The following is a 14,608-nucleotide window of genomic DNA, read 5'->3' as shown; positions in this document are numbered from 1 at the left end:
CCAGCCTATCCCGCAGATAAATTTAGGGCTGCTCTGCTGGCCGCTGATTTGGGGAACTTGGTGCTTTGTTCCAAGTCTTGTCTTTTCCCCCTAACCTCCACTGCCACCCTTTGCCGAACTGTGTTCCTAAGGTACCTACTTGCAGTCATCCTATGGCAGTGGCACAGGAATAATCCTGGGTTTTTTTTATTTTTAAGTCAGTTTCTTGAAAAAAGAAAAAAAAAGTCAATTTCTGTCAATGCAAAAAATCTGGTTAACTTTGTTTTGTCAAGAATGGAATTCTAAAAAAAAAAGGAATTCTAAGGTACTTTATTAAGCTGTTTCCTTATGATAATGTTTAGCTCTTTTATTACCACATCAGATTGAAGTTGATAGAAATGACAGACACAAGTGTAGTTGTCTCTTGAGGTTATCATCTCTTGAGATCAGTAGAGTGTAACAGTGCAGTTGGCTCTTGAAAGACTTTTTTTTAAGATTAGAGAGAATTGACAACCGTGTGTTTACTAACCATTAAAAGATCCTTTGTTCTGATTTTAGCAAGTCTATAACCAAGTTCATTCCCACAGCACCCCCTGCAGGTAGCTTTTTAACAATTTTTCAATTAGGTTAATGGGCATGTAGATTAGTACAGTCATGATGGAAAATAGTATAGAGCCTCGGTAGTCAACCTGGTCCCTACCGCCCACTAGTGGGCATTCCAGCTTTCATGGTGGGCGGTAGTGGAGCAACCAAAGTATAAATAAAAAGAGAGTTAACTATAGTAAGTTGTTTTATAAAGATTTATTCTGCCAAACTCAGCAAAAATCCAACATAAAGTACTTGGTAAGTAATTATTATTATATGCTTTTTTTTTTTTTTTTTTGTATTTTTCTGAAGTTGGAAACAGGGAGGCAGTCAGACAGACTCCTGCATGCGCCCGACCAGGATCCACCTGGCATGCCCACCAGGGGGCGATGCTCTGCCCATCTGGGGAGTTGTTCTGTTGTAACCAGAGCCATTCTAGCGCCTGAGGCAGAGGCCATAGAGCCATCCTCAGCGCCCGGGCCAACTTTGCTCCATTGGAGCCTTGGCTGCAGGAGGGGAAGAGAGAGACAGAGAGGAAGGAGAGGGGGAGGGGTGGAGAAGCAGATGGGCGCCTCTCCTGTGTGCCCTGGCCCGGAATCGAACCCGGGACTCCTGCACGCCAGGCCGACGCTCTACCACTGAGCCAACTGGCCAGGGCTATTATTATATGCTTTAACTTGCTGTAACTCTGCTTTATAAATTTTATAAAGTAAAGTTACTTCTCTACTTTATAAATCACCATTACTGTGGAACCAGTGGGCGGTTAGAAAATTTTACTACTAACTGAGATACAAAAGTGGGTGGTAGGTATAAAAAGGTTGACTACCCCTGGGATAGAGGTTCCTCAAATATTTAAAATTGGAACTGCCTTATGACCCTGTGAACTCACTTCTGAGAATATATACAAAGAAACCCAAAACACGAAATCAGAGGAATTAATTATATGCATCCCTGTGTTCATCATAGCATTATTTACAATAGCCAAGATATGGACGTGACCAAAGTGCCCACGAATAGACAAACTTTGTTACATTTACACTGTGGTGTATTACTTGACCGTAAAAAAGAATGAAATCTTACTATATGCAACAGCATGGTGTGCCGAGTGAAATAAGTCAGACAGAGACAGACAAATAACCATGTGATTTCATTTACCTATGGAATCGATAGAACTCCCTCTCTTCCTAGATACGTAGGTCTCAAGATAGAGGGCCACCTGCAGGTGGACTGAATGGTGGTGCCAGTGTCAGTATGAAATAGCTGTCAGGCTTATATTGCTATTTAAACTTAATTTATAAATAGGAGTTCTAATATATTTGTCCTGGGTAACCTGGGTGTGTCACGTTTTGGAGAAGGTTCAGTAGGAGCAGGTAAGTGGTGAGCTCTCCCGCCTTTCCTGATGCATTAGGAGAACACATCTTCCACTCTGCAGTGGCTAGGTAGGAGATGCACTGATGGCCAAAATTTACTAGATGGATTTTGCTGCTTATATTAGGCAGGAGTTCAGGTGGTTAACTCTGAATGTCATTTACTTGTATTTTTTACTTTGCATTACAAAATCATAGATATTTAGAGCTAGGATTGATGATTTGGAGTTTGGAGATGAAGTGGTTCAATCTTCTCATTTTATGAGTTAGGAAAGTGAGGCCCAGTTTCACAGCTAGTGAGAGGAACAGCTTGGACTAGTCAGACCTCTTCTAAATTATCTTGGTAATTGATGCAGAGCTTGATTTTACTCTCACCTTTTATCTGCTAGGACACACCCTTCAAAGGTGATTATATTGACAGTTAAATGAATAAAATCAGAAATCATTTCTAATTGCCAACACATTCCCTGGTTATTACATTAAACCTTATAGGTTAGACCACCAACTTACATCATTCATAAAAATAAACTCAAAATGGATAAAAAACTTAAATGTAAATAGTGAAACCATAAACATCTTGGGAGAAAACATAAGCAGTAAACTCTGATATCTCTCATAGCCATATTTTTGTAATTTATCTCCATGGGCAAGTGAAATAAAGGGCAAAATAAACAAATGGGACTGTATTAAACTAAAAGGCTTTTGCACAGCAAAAGACAACATGAACAAAATAAAAAGACAATCTGCACAGTGGGAGAACATATTCACCAATACATATGATAAGAGGTTAATAAGCAAACTTGATAAAGAACTTCTAAAGCTCTGCCTGACCTGTGGTGGCGCAGTGGATTAAGCGTCAGCCTCGAACACCAAGGTCTCCAGTGCAAAACCCTGGTCCTGCCTGGTCAAGGCACATATGGGAGTTGAGGCTTCCTGTTCCTTTCCCTCCTCTCTCTCCCTCTCTCTCTCTCTCTCTCTCTCTCTCTCTCTCTCTCTCTCTCTTCGTCCCTTCTCTCTAAAATGAATAAATAAATTAAAAAAAAAAAAAACTTCTAAAGCTCAACACCAGGAAGGTAAAAAATCCAATTAAAAAATGGGCAAGCCTGACCAGGCGGTGGCGCAGTGGATAGAGCGTTGGATTGGGATGAGGATGGACCCAGGTTCGAGACCCCGAGGTTGCCAGCTTGAGCGCAGGCTCATCTGGTTTGAGCACAAGCTCACCAGCTTGGACCCAAGGTTGCTGGCTCGAGCAAGGGGTTACTCGGTCTGCTGAAGGCCCAGGGTCAAGGCACAAACGAGAAAGCCATCAGTAAACAACTAAGGTGTCGCAATGAAAAACTGATGATTGATGCTTCTCACCTCTCTTCGTTCCTTTCTGTATGTTCCTATCTATCCCTCTTTGACTCTCTCTCTGTCTCTGTAGAAAAAAAAAATTTTTTTTTTAATGGGCAAAGGAACTGAATAGATACTTCTCCAAAGAGGACATACAGATGGCCAATGGGCATATGAAAAAATGTTCAACGTCACTAATCATTAGAGAAATGCAAATTAAAACCACAATGAGATATCACCTCACACCAGTCAGAATGGCGCACATCAACAAAACAACACAGAATAAGTGCTGACGAGGATGTGGAGAAAAGGGAACCCTCCTGCACTGCTGGTGGGAATGCAGACTGGTGCAGCCACTGTGGAAAACAGTATGGAGATTCCTCAAAAAATTAAAAATCGAACTGCCTTTTGACCCAGCCAACCCACTTTTAGGAATATATCCTAAGAACACCAAATCACTGATTCAAAGAAGTAATGCACCCCCATGTTTATGGCAGCATTGTTTACAATAGCCAAGATCTGGAAACAGCCCAAGTGTCCGTCAGTGGACAAGTGGATTAAAAAGGTGTGGTACATATACACAATGGAATACTATGGGGCCGTGAGGAAGCAGGAAATCTTACCTTTTGCAATGGCATGGATGGGCCTGGAGATCATCATGCTAAATGAAATAAGCCAGGCAGAGAAAGACAAATATTATATGATCTCACTTATATGTGGAATCTAATGAACAAAGTAAACTGAGGAATGGAATAGAGGCAGAGACGGGGTCACAGGGATCGTAGGGTCAGCTGTCAGAGGGAAGGGGAATGAGGGGATAGGATCAAAGAAAGGGATTAGTGAAATTATATATACACATAACACATAGATACAGATAACGGGACAGCAAATCCAAGAGGGAAGAGGGGAAAGGAGTTTGGGGGAGGGGGACAAAAGGGGTATAATGAGAAACACGGGGTGGGGGTGAGGGTGTTATATTGAATGGGATACTTGAACCATGTTAACACAATAAATTAAAATTAATAAAAAAAAATTTTAAAAAAGTACCTTCCTTCATTGTAATTAATATTATAAAGTTAGAACTGCTGAATTTTGATAGTTGAGCTACAGGTTTCATTTGTAGCTTCCTGGTGGCCATTGCAAAATAGGAAATAGTATGAAATGTTACCCATGAAGTAAAAATACAAAAACTGAGGACTTGTTTTGCCCAGATCATCCTTGTGGCTTCACTGAGCAATATGGGAGAAGATATTTATAACATTAGTAAATTAAGAAATACAGTTATTTTTTTTAATCCTTTCAAGTATGCCAGAGTCAAAAGGCCAAAGAACACCCATGGAGGCAAGAATCATTTCCAATTAAAGCTCACGTCCACCAGGAAACTGCACTGACCTCACATAGAGTGTGGATGGTCCTCTTTCTTTCTCAGTTAGGAACATACGTTTAATTGCTACGTCAGAAGCACTGCGCTTCATCTAACCCTCAGTAAAGCTTGGAAGTATGACCTTTGAACAGATGAGGAACCTGCGGTTTTTAACCTGCTGTCACTGGTAGGTTTTGCGGAGACAAGGTGTTTGACTCCAAAGCAAGGGTTGGCCAACTTCACCTGAGAACCTAGTCTTCCTGTTCTGTAAATGAAGTTTACTGAGATAGCCACGCTCACTTGGTCATGCGCTTTACATGGCTGCTATTGGACAACGGCAGGCTTGAGTGGTGAGCAGGCCCACAGGAGTGAAGATGCTGTCGCTGTTTGTAAATATGCTTACCCACCTGCAATAGCTTCTGTGCTCACCTCCTCGCCAGTCAACCAACTGCACAAATACATCTCGTATCTGCTCCTCTCCTCTGGGAAATAAAAGGAAAAGGCTTTGTATAATAACAGAAGAAAATGTAAACTAGGAGCGCTAAATGCCAAATTATTTTTCTACTAAAATATCAAAGACTAATGTTTTGTAAATAAATTTTCTGGAGGGAAAAAAAAAGAAAGAAAAAACTTTCTACGTATGTTCAGATGTTGAGAAAGTGAAGTTTAACCTGGTGAACCTATTGTTGATGTTTGATTTCTTTTTGCTTTTTTCAGGAAACCTAACAATATTTCGTAATGATGCCGTGTTCTGGGTGACCTTCTCTTGTATAGCTGTTTTCATTCCAGTAGTTTTCATGGGCTGCCTAAGAATAGTAAGTGTTTCATCACAGGTTGGATTTATTTACTATATCCTCATGGGCCTTCTGTTGTTTACTGATTGCATCAGTTTGCATGTTTTATTCACTAGGGAAAACTTTATGATACTCTGTATCAGACAATTAATTTTAAATAGCCTTGTTGCTATGAAAGCAAGGAAGTTCCAATTACAATGACCATACAGTGTTTTTTAATCACGTGGAGCAGGTTGTCACTGTTAATGTGCTTTAGCAGTGGGAGCAGAGAAGGGAATATAAGTAGTCCCTCGCCATATCACAGTTTACTTTTCGCCGTCTCACTGTATCGCAGATTTTTTTTTTTTTTCGTATTTTTCTGAAGTTGGAAACGGGGAGGCAGTTAGACAGACTCCCGCATGCGCTGGACCGGGATCCACCCGGCATGCCCACCAGGGGGCGATGCTCTGCCCATCTGGGGCGTCGCTCTGTTGCAACCAGAGCCACTCTAGCACCTGAGGCAGAGGCCATGGAGCCATCCTCAGTGCCTGGGCCAACTTTGCTCCAATGGAGCCTTCGCTGCGGGAGGGGAAGAGAGAAACAGAGAGGAAGGAGAGGGAGAGGAGTGGAGAAGCAGAAGGGTGCTTCTCCTGTGTGCCCTGGCCGGGAATCGAACCCGGGACTCCTGCACGCCAGGCCGACGCTCTACCACTGAGCCAAATGGCCAGGGCCTGTATTGCAGATTTTTAAATTGTATATATCTAATTTTGTATTGCAGTGTTTTCACTATATTGTGGGTTTTTGCAGTATATAGGTATTTTTATATATTATTTTTTGCGATAAAATAAGCATTTTCTAACCTAAAAAATTGAAAAGAATATAAAAATATTAAAACATATTAAAAGAATATTATATTGAAATAATATGCATAGTGTATATTCATGGGTGAGTACCCATATAGAATTTTATATGTTGTTAAAATTACATAGGTTTAGGAGTGTAAAAAGTGTTTAGGAGCATAGGAAGTGTTTATAAGAGTGTGGGAAAGGTTTATAAGAGTGTAGGGAGGGTTTATAAAGCCTTAAAATGTATATAAAATAAATATAAGGTCACTGCTTCGTGGATTTTCACTATTGTGTGGGGGGTTCCTGGAATCTAATCCCCGTGATAGATGAGGGACCACTGTACTTACTGTAATGCACCATCTAGTTCCTCTTTAAATTAAAATTTATAGGTGAAGTTCCTTCACAGGGAAGATATTTTTTATTATAAGGTAAACTATGGGTGTTGAGATTATTTTCAGTTTATCTTTCCAACTTTAACTTTTATTCAGCTCTAAGACTTGACCCTCTCTCATGTCCCCCGTGGCAATAGAAGTGATTCCCTGTGAATGAGGCCAGTGGTAAGAGTTAGAAACTTTAGTTGTTCTACCAGAGGTGAAGCCTAAACTTTCCACTCTTCCACAGCTGAACATACTGACTTGTGGGTTCATTGGCTCCTACTCTGTGGTCTTGGCCGTTGACAGCTACATGTATACAAGCCTTTCTTACATCACCTTGAACGTCCTCCTGAGAGCACTCAGCCCTCGTTTCCGCACAGCTTTCACAAACGTGCCTTTGCAAACTAATGGTAAGACTCTGACTTGAGAACTGGAATGATAGTCCGCTAGGAATATTGGCCCACCTGTGCTAACTAAAGCACTTGTTAACTAGATTGAAAGACGGTTAACTGGGTGGAAAGAAAGTCAACTGGACACAGGAGGAAACAAACACTGTACAAAGAATATTTGAGTCCTCAGTTAATGATAACTTATGATTATAGAAGCAAAGAATTTAAATTTCGTAGGTGGTTGAAGTTCATACTTCTAAAAATCTATTAAATGGACTTTGTTTAAGACATTCCTAAATCAGGATTACTTAGGGTTTACCTGGTCAATTTCCAGCTGTGAGAAATATGCTGAGGATAAAGGTGTCTCCTAATGGGTTGGGTTGCAGTGGGATGAGGTATGAGAATGACAACCTGGTTTTTCTTTTTTTTTTTCTATCTTTTTTAAAAATTTATTGTGTTTACATAGATTCTAATGTCACCCATGTTCCCCTCCCCGTAACGCTCTCCCCCCTTCCCTCCAGGATTTGCTTTTCTGCTCTCATCCCATCCTATCACCCTATCATCCCCTTTCCCTCTGTCCGCTTTCCTTCTGGATCCTTTGATCCCGCCTCTGTCTCTATTCTGCTCCTCAGTTCATATTGTCTGTCAGATTCCTCATATGAGTGAGGTCATATGATATTTTTCTTTCTCTGCCTGGCTTATTTCATTTAACATAATAGTTGCCAGTTCCATCCATGTTGTCACAAAAATATTTTCTTCTTTTTCATGGCCCCAAAGTATTCCATTGTGTATATGTACCATACCTTTTTAATCCAATCATCCACTGACACTTGGGCTGTTTCCAGGTCTTGGCTATTGTGAACAATGCTGCCATAAACATGGGGGTGCATTTCTCCTTTTCAAACTGTGCTATGGTGTTCTTGGGGTATATTCCTAAAAGTGGGATGGCTGGGTCAAAAGGCAGTTTGATTTTTAATTCTTTGAGGAATCTCCATACTGTTTTCCACAGTGGCTGCACCAGTCTGCATTCCCACCAGCAGTGCAGGAGGGTTCCCTTTTCTCCACATCCTCGCCAGCACCTGTCCTGTGTTGTTTTGTTAATGAGTGTCATTCTGACTGGTGTGAGATGATATCTCATTGTGGTTTTAATTTGCATTTCTCTAATGATTAGTGATGTTGAATATTTTTATCTGCCTATTGGCCATCTGTATGTCCTCTTTGGAGAAGTGTCTATTCATCTCTTGCCCTTTTTTTTTTTTTTTTTTGTATTTTTCTGAAGTTGGAAACGGAGGCAGTCAGACAGACTCCCGCATGCGCCCGACCAGGATCCACCCGGCATGCCCACCAGGGGGCGATGCTCTGCTCATCCTGGGCGTTGCTCTATTGCAACCAGGGCCATTCTAGCGCCTGAGGCAGAGGCTATGGAGCCATCCTCAGCACCCGGGCCAACTTTACTCCAATGGAGCCTCGGCTGCAGGAGGGGAAGAGAGAGACAGAGAGGAAGGAGAGGGGGAGGGGTGGAGAAGCAAATGCGCGATTCTCCTGTGTGCCCTGGCCGGGAATCGAACCCTGGACTCCTGCACGCCAGGCCGACGCTCTACCACTCAGCCAACCGGCCAGGTATTTTGCCCATTTTTTGATTGGGCTGTTTATCTTCCTGGTGTTGAGTTTTACAAGTTCTTTATAAATTTTGGTTATTAATTCCTTTATCAGACATATTGTCGAATATGTTCTCTCCTTGTGTGGCTTGCCTTTTTATTTTGTTCATATTGTCTTTGGCTGTGCAAAAGCTTTTTAGTTTGGTGGTGTGCCCTGGGAGTCAGTGCGTCTGCCTACTCTGCTGCCATCTTGGTTCTCTCAAAGCATAATCCAACAACCTGGTTTTTAAAGTTAATCCATTTCCCTCCTTTAAGAAAGCATATAAGGGGAGGGGTATAAAGAAAACCAAATGAAAGGTGACAGAGGATGGTTTGACTCTGGGTGATGGATATACAACATAATTGAATGTCAAAATGATTTGGAGATGTTTTCTCTAAATCTATGTGCTCTAGTTGACCAATGTCACCCCATTAAAATTAATTATCTAAATAAAAGTATAAAAAAGTAAAGTAAAAAAGCATGTAATTTGCTAATTGAAAGTGATTTTTAGTCAGTAAGTGTATTATTTCTTTAGTTGTAAGATTTCTACCCATTAAAAAGTTTCCATTAACTTTTTGAAGGAAAAAAGACTACCAAATTAAATGTTCACAAACATTGTCAGGTAGGTTGGTTTCAGAAATGTTAAAACATGGAGGATGAAAAGCACGCTTTAGAATTGAAGGCAAATGTTGTTATGCGTATTTAAGGACAAATCCTTCCCTCTGCTCTCCTGAGCCTGCCTTCATTGGGGTTCATGGTACAGACCTGGAAATCCATGCCATGGAAGTTTTACATTCAAGACAATATTTTGCCAAGCCTTTTGCTAGAAGCCTTTTGTTGAATCTCTTCACGCCCATCTGTACTCACTTGATCTGCGTGGTGTGGGGAGTGGGAATAACGAGCATGGTGGGGCCCAGTGCTCCATGAGGTATTCTTGTGAGGGGTACTGAGGTGCTGCCTGTTCACCTGCCCCCTTGTGGGAAACACAACAAACCCTGGGCCTGTGGGCACTGCTCATAAAATATTGGAATGTCCAGGATTCAAACAAATGTTTCCTTTACAACCTCTTTGGACTTTCAGATAGAATAGACGATTCCTGTTTTCAAATTTAAGACTATATCTTCCTCACTCATTCCCGTGGTTTGTATGTAATGAAATAACATATATTTGGATAGACTCACCAGAGTCTGATATGACTAAGAAAGGATGATGAAATTTAAGCTAAGAAGGGTTACTTTTTATTTCTACTAGGTTTTAAAATACAAAAGTTCAAACTGCTTTTTCCTGTTTTTAGACTTTATTATCCTGGCGGTATGGGGGATGCTGGCTGTAAGTGGAATTACGTTACAGATTCGAAGAGAAAGAGGGCAACCTTCTTTTCCTCCCCACCCATACAAGTTATGGAAACGAGAGAGGGAACGCAGAGTGACCAACATCCTGGATCCCAGCTACCACATTCCTCCGCTGAGAGAGAGGCTCTATGGCCAATTAACCCAGATCAGAGAGCTCTTCCGGAAGGCACAGCCAGCTGGAGAGAGAACACCCCTACTTCTGTAGTTGCCTGAGAGTTTCCTCCATGTGATCCTGAAGTACAACCCAGGCACTGCCTCAGCTTGGATGTGTATGCCCAGCCTGCTTCAGCCATCTCCAGTGCAAGTCTGATAAGAAAACAGTCTTATGTGTCTGTGTAGTGTCCTTACTGATACATGCTGAGGATATGCCAAGGAGATTATGATAATTCTGAGTGAGTGAAAAAGATGACCAAAATATTAGGGAGCCTTTTTCTTATTCCAAAATACTTAAGAAATTACCTTTTGGTTTACAGCAGTGGTAGTCAACCTGGTCCCTACTGCCCACTGTGGGCGTTCCAGCTTTCATGGTGGGTGGTAGCAGAGCAACCAAAGTGTAAATAAAAAGATAGATTTAACTATAGGCCTGACCAGGTGGTGGCGCAGTGGGTAGAGCGTTGGATTGGGATGCAGAGGACCCAGGTTCAAGACCCCGAGGTCGCCAGCTTGAGCGCAGACTCATCTGGTTTGAGCAAAAGCCCACCAGCTTGAACCCAAGGTCACTGGCTCCAGCAAGGGGTTACTCCGTCTGCTGAAGGCCTGCAGTCAAGGCACATATGAGAAAGCAATCAATGAACAACTAAGGTGTTGGAACGCGCAATGAAAAACTAATGATTGGGCCCTGGCCGGTTGGCTCAGCAGTAGAGCATCGGCCTGGCGTGCAGGAGTCCCAGGTTCGATTCCCGGCCAGGGCACACAGGAGAGGCGCCCATCTGCTTCTCCACCACTCCCCCTCTCCTTCCTCTCTGTCTCTCTCTTCCCCTCCCGCAGCCGAGGTTCCATTGGAGCAAAGATGGCCTGGGCGCTGGGGATGGCTCTGTGGCCTCTGCCTCAGGCGCTAGAATGGCTCTGGATGCAACAGAGCAACGCCCCAGAGGGGCAGAACATCACCCCCTGGTGGGCATGCTGGGTGGATCCCGGTCGGGCGCATGTGGGAGTCTGTCTGACTGCCTCCTCGTTTCCAGCTTTGGAAAAATGAAAAAACAAACAAAAAAACTAATGATTGATGCTTCTCATCTCTCTCCGTTCCTGTCTGTCTGTCCCTGTCTATCCCTCTCTCTGACTCACTGTCTGTAAAAAATAAATAAAAATAAAAAATTAAAAAATTAAAAAAAAAAGATAGATTTAACTATAGTAAGTTGTTTTATAAAGATTTATTCTGCCAAACAGCGAAAATCCAACATAAAGTACTTGGTAAGTAATTATTATTTTATGCTTAACTTGCTGTAACTCTGCTTTATAATTTTTTTTTTTTTTACAGGGACAGAGAGAGTCAAGAGAGAGGGATAGTTAGGGACAGACAGACAGGAAGAGAGAGAGATGAGAAGCATCAATCATCAGTTTTCGTTGTGACACCTTAGTTGTTCATTGATTGCTTTCTCATATGTGCATTGACCGCGGACCTTCAGCAGTCCGAGTAACCTCTTGCTCAAGCCAGCAACGTTGGGTCCAAGCTGGTGAGCTTTTTGCTCAAGCCAGATTAGCCCGCGCTCAAGCTGGTGACCTCGGGGTCTTGAACCTGGGTCCTCCACATCCCAGACCGATGCTCTAACCACTGCGCCACCGCCTGGTCAGGCTCTGCTTTATAAATTTTATAAAGTAAAATTACTTCCCTACTTTATAAATCACCATTACTGTGGAACTGGTGGGCAGTTAGAAAATTTTACTACTAACAGAGATACAAAAGTGGGCGGTAGGTATAAAAAGGTTGACTACCCCTGGTTTACAGGATCAACTTGCTCAGTTAAAAAGCTACACTAAAATAAAACAATGAATCTCATGTACAGCCCTGATGTTTGTGGTTTTTTTTGGTGCCGAAACCCGGGAACTGATGTTCTTTTTATAACTTCTTAATTCTCTCACCTTAGTTTGTCTAAACCTAGGGGCACAGATTTAAGTGTTAGAATATTTTATCACTGTTTAAAGGTTTAGGAATTTGACACTGGGTCTTCAGTGTACAAAAGAAGGAGAACTAACTTAAAAGCAATCTGATTACTTAGTTGCATCTTTTGTAGTATCATATTATCAAACATACCGTTCTTTTGCTTACTTTTATGATAAACATTTACCATATCAATCATTTTAAATATATATATATATATATATATATAGTTCAGTAGATAACCTTTGTTTTTGCCTTTTCTTGCTTAAAATGGCAATTTAAATAGCTAAATTATTTGTTATTTGAAAACAGGTCGAATTTATGTAAAAATCAGAATTTTTATATGGATGATTTATTTATATTCCAAATAATGGCCTATTTTTCTTCTTTTGAGGCCCATTAAAATTGTGTTGGCAGCTGATCTCGGATTTAAACCGTATTAGGTGACATGAATTGTTTTGTTTTTAGGATCTAGAATGGCTCCTACCTTAATTTATAGTTCCATTAATAAGGAAAACTTTACATTTTGCATTTGTAATTCTTTCTGCTAAATTATTAGCATAGATATAAAAATACTCTCAAAAAAATTCTCTTCTATGGGAAGCCTTTGTACCATCTATGTTGTAAAGTGATGAAGTCTAAAAGGATTCTGCTGTTTCATGGAGTTGCTTTTTTAATTAGGACCTTGGCATTTGGTAGGAGAGTCCCTTCAGTTTTGATCCTTTTCAACATAAAATGTACCCGGATGCCCTGGTCTGCATACCTGCTCCTCTTCTCTGCTGTCGGAGCCTGTGCCACCAGCTCTGCCTTGGACTTTTCAGCCTGAGTGACAGGGTGGTTGTATGCATATTTGTGAGTTAACCACTATTTGAAATGATGCTGCTTTTAAGAGTTTTTTCAAAGCACAATAGATTTTTTTTTTTTTTTAACAGAGACAGAGAGTGAGTCAGAGAGAGGGAGACAGGGACAGACAGACAGGAACGGAGAGAGATGAGAAGCATCAATCATTAGTTTTTCATTGTGCGTTGCAACACCTTAGTTGTTCATTGATTGCTTTCTCATATGTGCCTTGACCGCGGGCCTTCAGCAGACCAAGTAACCCCTTGCTCGAGCCAGCGACCTTGGGTCCAAGCTGGTGAAGCTTTTGCTAAAACCAGATGAGTCCGTGCTCAAGTTGGCGACCTCGGGGTCTCGAACCTGGGTCCTCTGCACCCCAGTCCGACGCTTTATCCACTGCGCCACCGCCTGGTCAGGCCACAATAGATTTTTGAAGTTTCAGTTAACTGAAAACTTTTCAACTTTTATTTTTAAAAGTGTTTTATAAAGGCTGAAACAAAATGAAAAAAATCTAAAACTAATCATTTTGCTTTGAAAAATTTCACATAGGTGTTTGTTTACTGATTATTCTGTAATCCACACTGTTTAAGTGCAGTAACACTTGAAGGAAAAATTTTTTTTTTTGTTTTTCACTGTAGGGATTCTGCCTTCTGCCATATATTTGTACATTCTAACCAAGTTATACAGAATGTTTGTGACAGTTATTTTCTGTATCAAAATGCACTTTCAGTGAAGATTGTAAAGACAGGGCATACTTTTTTGGGGGATACAAATTGTTAAAAAAATTTTTTTGATAATTTGTGAGTAATAAAAAGCCGGTTTGTACAATTTTTTAAATAATAAATTCCTATTTTGAAAAAAATGCCAAAAGTTCTTATAAATTTTTTTTTACCAACTATATTTGTACCATAGTAATAAGATGTAAGAGGACAGTTTCATAGGTATAAAAATGAAATTACTTAATTAGAAAAATAATTATCTAAAAGTCAGTTTAAGCATAAATGAAATAATAGGAAATGAAGGAAATCTGGGGCAAGCTGATGTCTTTCATGGATTAATTTGTATTGTCATTAGAACTTCAGGTGTATCAAACTGAAGAAAAGTATTATTGGAAAATTAGGTTGCTCTTTCAGTGTTTTTTTTTCTGATAACCTGTTACAGGTTAAGTACCAGGTTGCCAAACCACAGCAGCTAACCAGAGCTACAGACCAGTTGAGTTCTATTGAAGATGGGATAGTAAACTGATTCTAATGAAGAAATTGCTAGAATATTAGACCAGGAATGGATTTTAGAAATCATGTTATCTGACACCTTTATTTTACAGCTGAGGAATTCTTGGACGAAGGTGTCCATTATATAAAGTCAGTTATAAATTAGTGCCCATAACCAAATTTGGGATGCCTAATTCCCTTTCCAAGTGTGCTTCAGAAGTTCTATCATAATGAAAATGTCACTAGGCCATTGGCCCAGCATGTGGATGTCTCGGGTTTGATTCCCAGTCACGGCACACAGGAGAAGTGCCCATCTGCTTCTCCAACCCTTCCCCTCTTGCTTCGCTCTCTTTTCTTCCCTTACTGCAGCCAAGTCTCAATTAGAGCAGGTTGGCCCCGGCACTTAGGATGGCTCCGTGGCCTCCACCTCAGGCACTAAAATGTCTCTGGCTGCAAAGAAGCAAC

General features: G+C 41.0%; 1 protein-coding gene and 1 long non-coding RNA gene across 2 annotated transcripts in view; one reads left to right on the top strand and one right to left on the bottom strand.

Moving 5' to 3' along the window:
• TM7SF3 (transmembrane 7 superfamily member 3) overlaps positions 1-10,202 on the top strand; it is a 45,293-nt gene extending 35,091 nt beyond the window's left edge. The window contains exons 10-12 of the mRNA XM_066353353.1: positions 5,344-5,441; positions 6,866-7,028; positions 9,940-10,202. Coding sequence (XP_066209450.1) covers positions 5,344-5,441; positions 6,866-7,028; positions 9,940-10,202 — 524 coding nt within the window. The remainder of the gene's footprint in view (positions 1-5,343; positions 5,442-6,865; positions 7,029-9,939) is intronic.
• Positions 10,106-14,608, bottom strand: part of LOC136383500 (uncharacterized) — a 97,131-nt gene continuing 92,628 nt past the window's right edge. Inside the window, exon 2 of the long non-coding RNA XR_010747418.1 lies at positions 10,106-10,484. This is a non-coding gene — a long non-coding RNA (uncharacterized lncRNA). The remainder of the gene's footprint in view (positions 10,485-14,608) is intronic.

Source organism: Saccopteryx leptura, chromosome 1, assembly GCF_036850995.1.
Source record: "Saccopteryx leptura isolate mSacLep1 chromosome 1, mSacLep1_pri_phased_curated, whole genome shotgun sequence".
Lineage (NCBI taxonomy): Eukaryota > Metazoa > Chordata > Mammalia > Chiroptera > Emballonuridae > Saccopteryx > Saccopteryx leptura.
The sequence above is the reverse complement of the archived record's forward strand: the minus strand, read 5'-3'. Positions and strand labels throughout refer to the sequence as shown.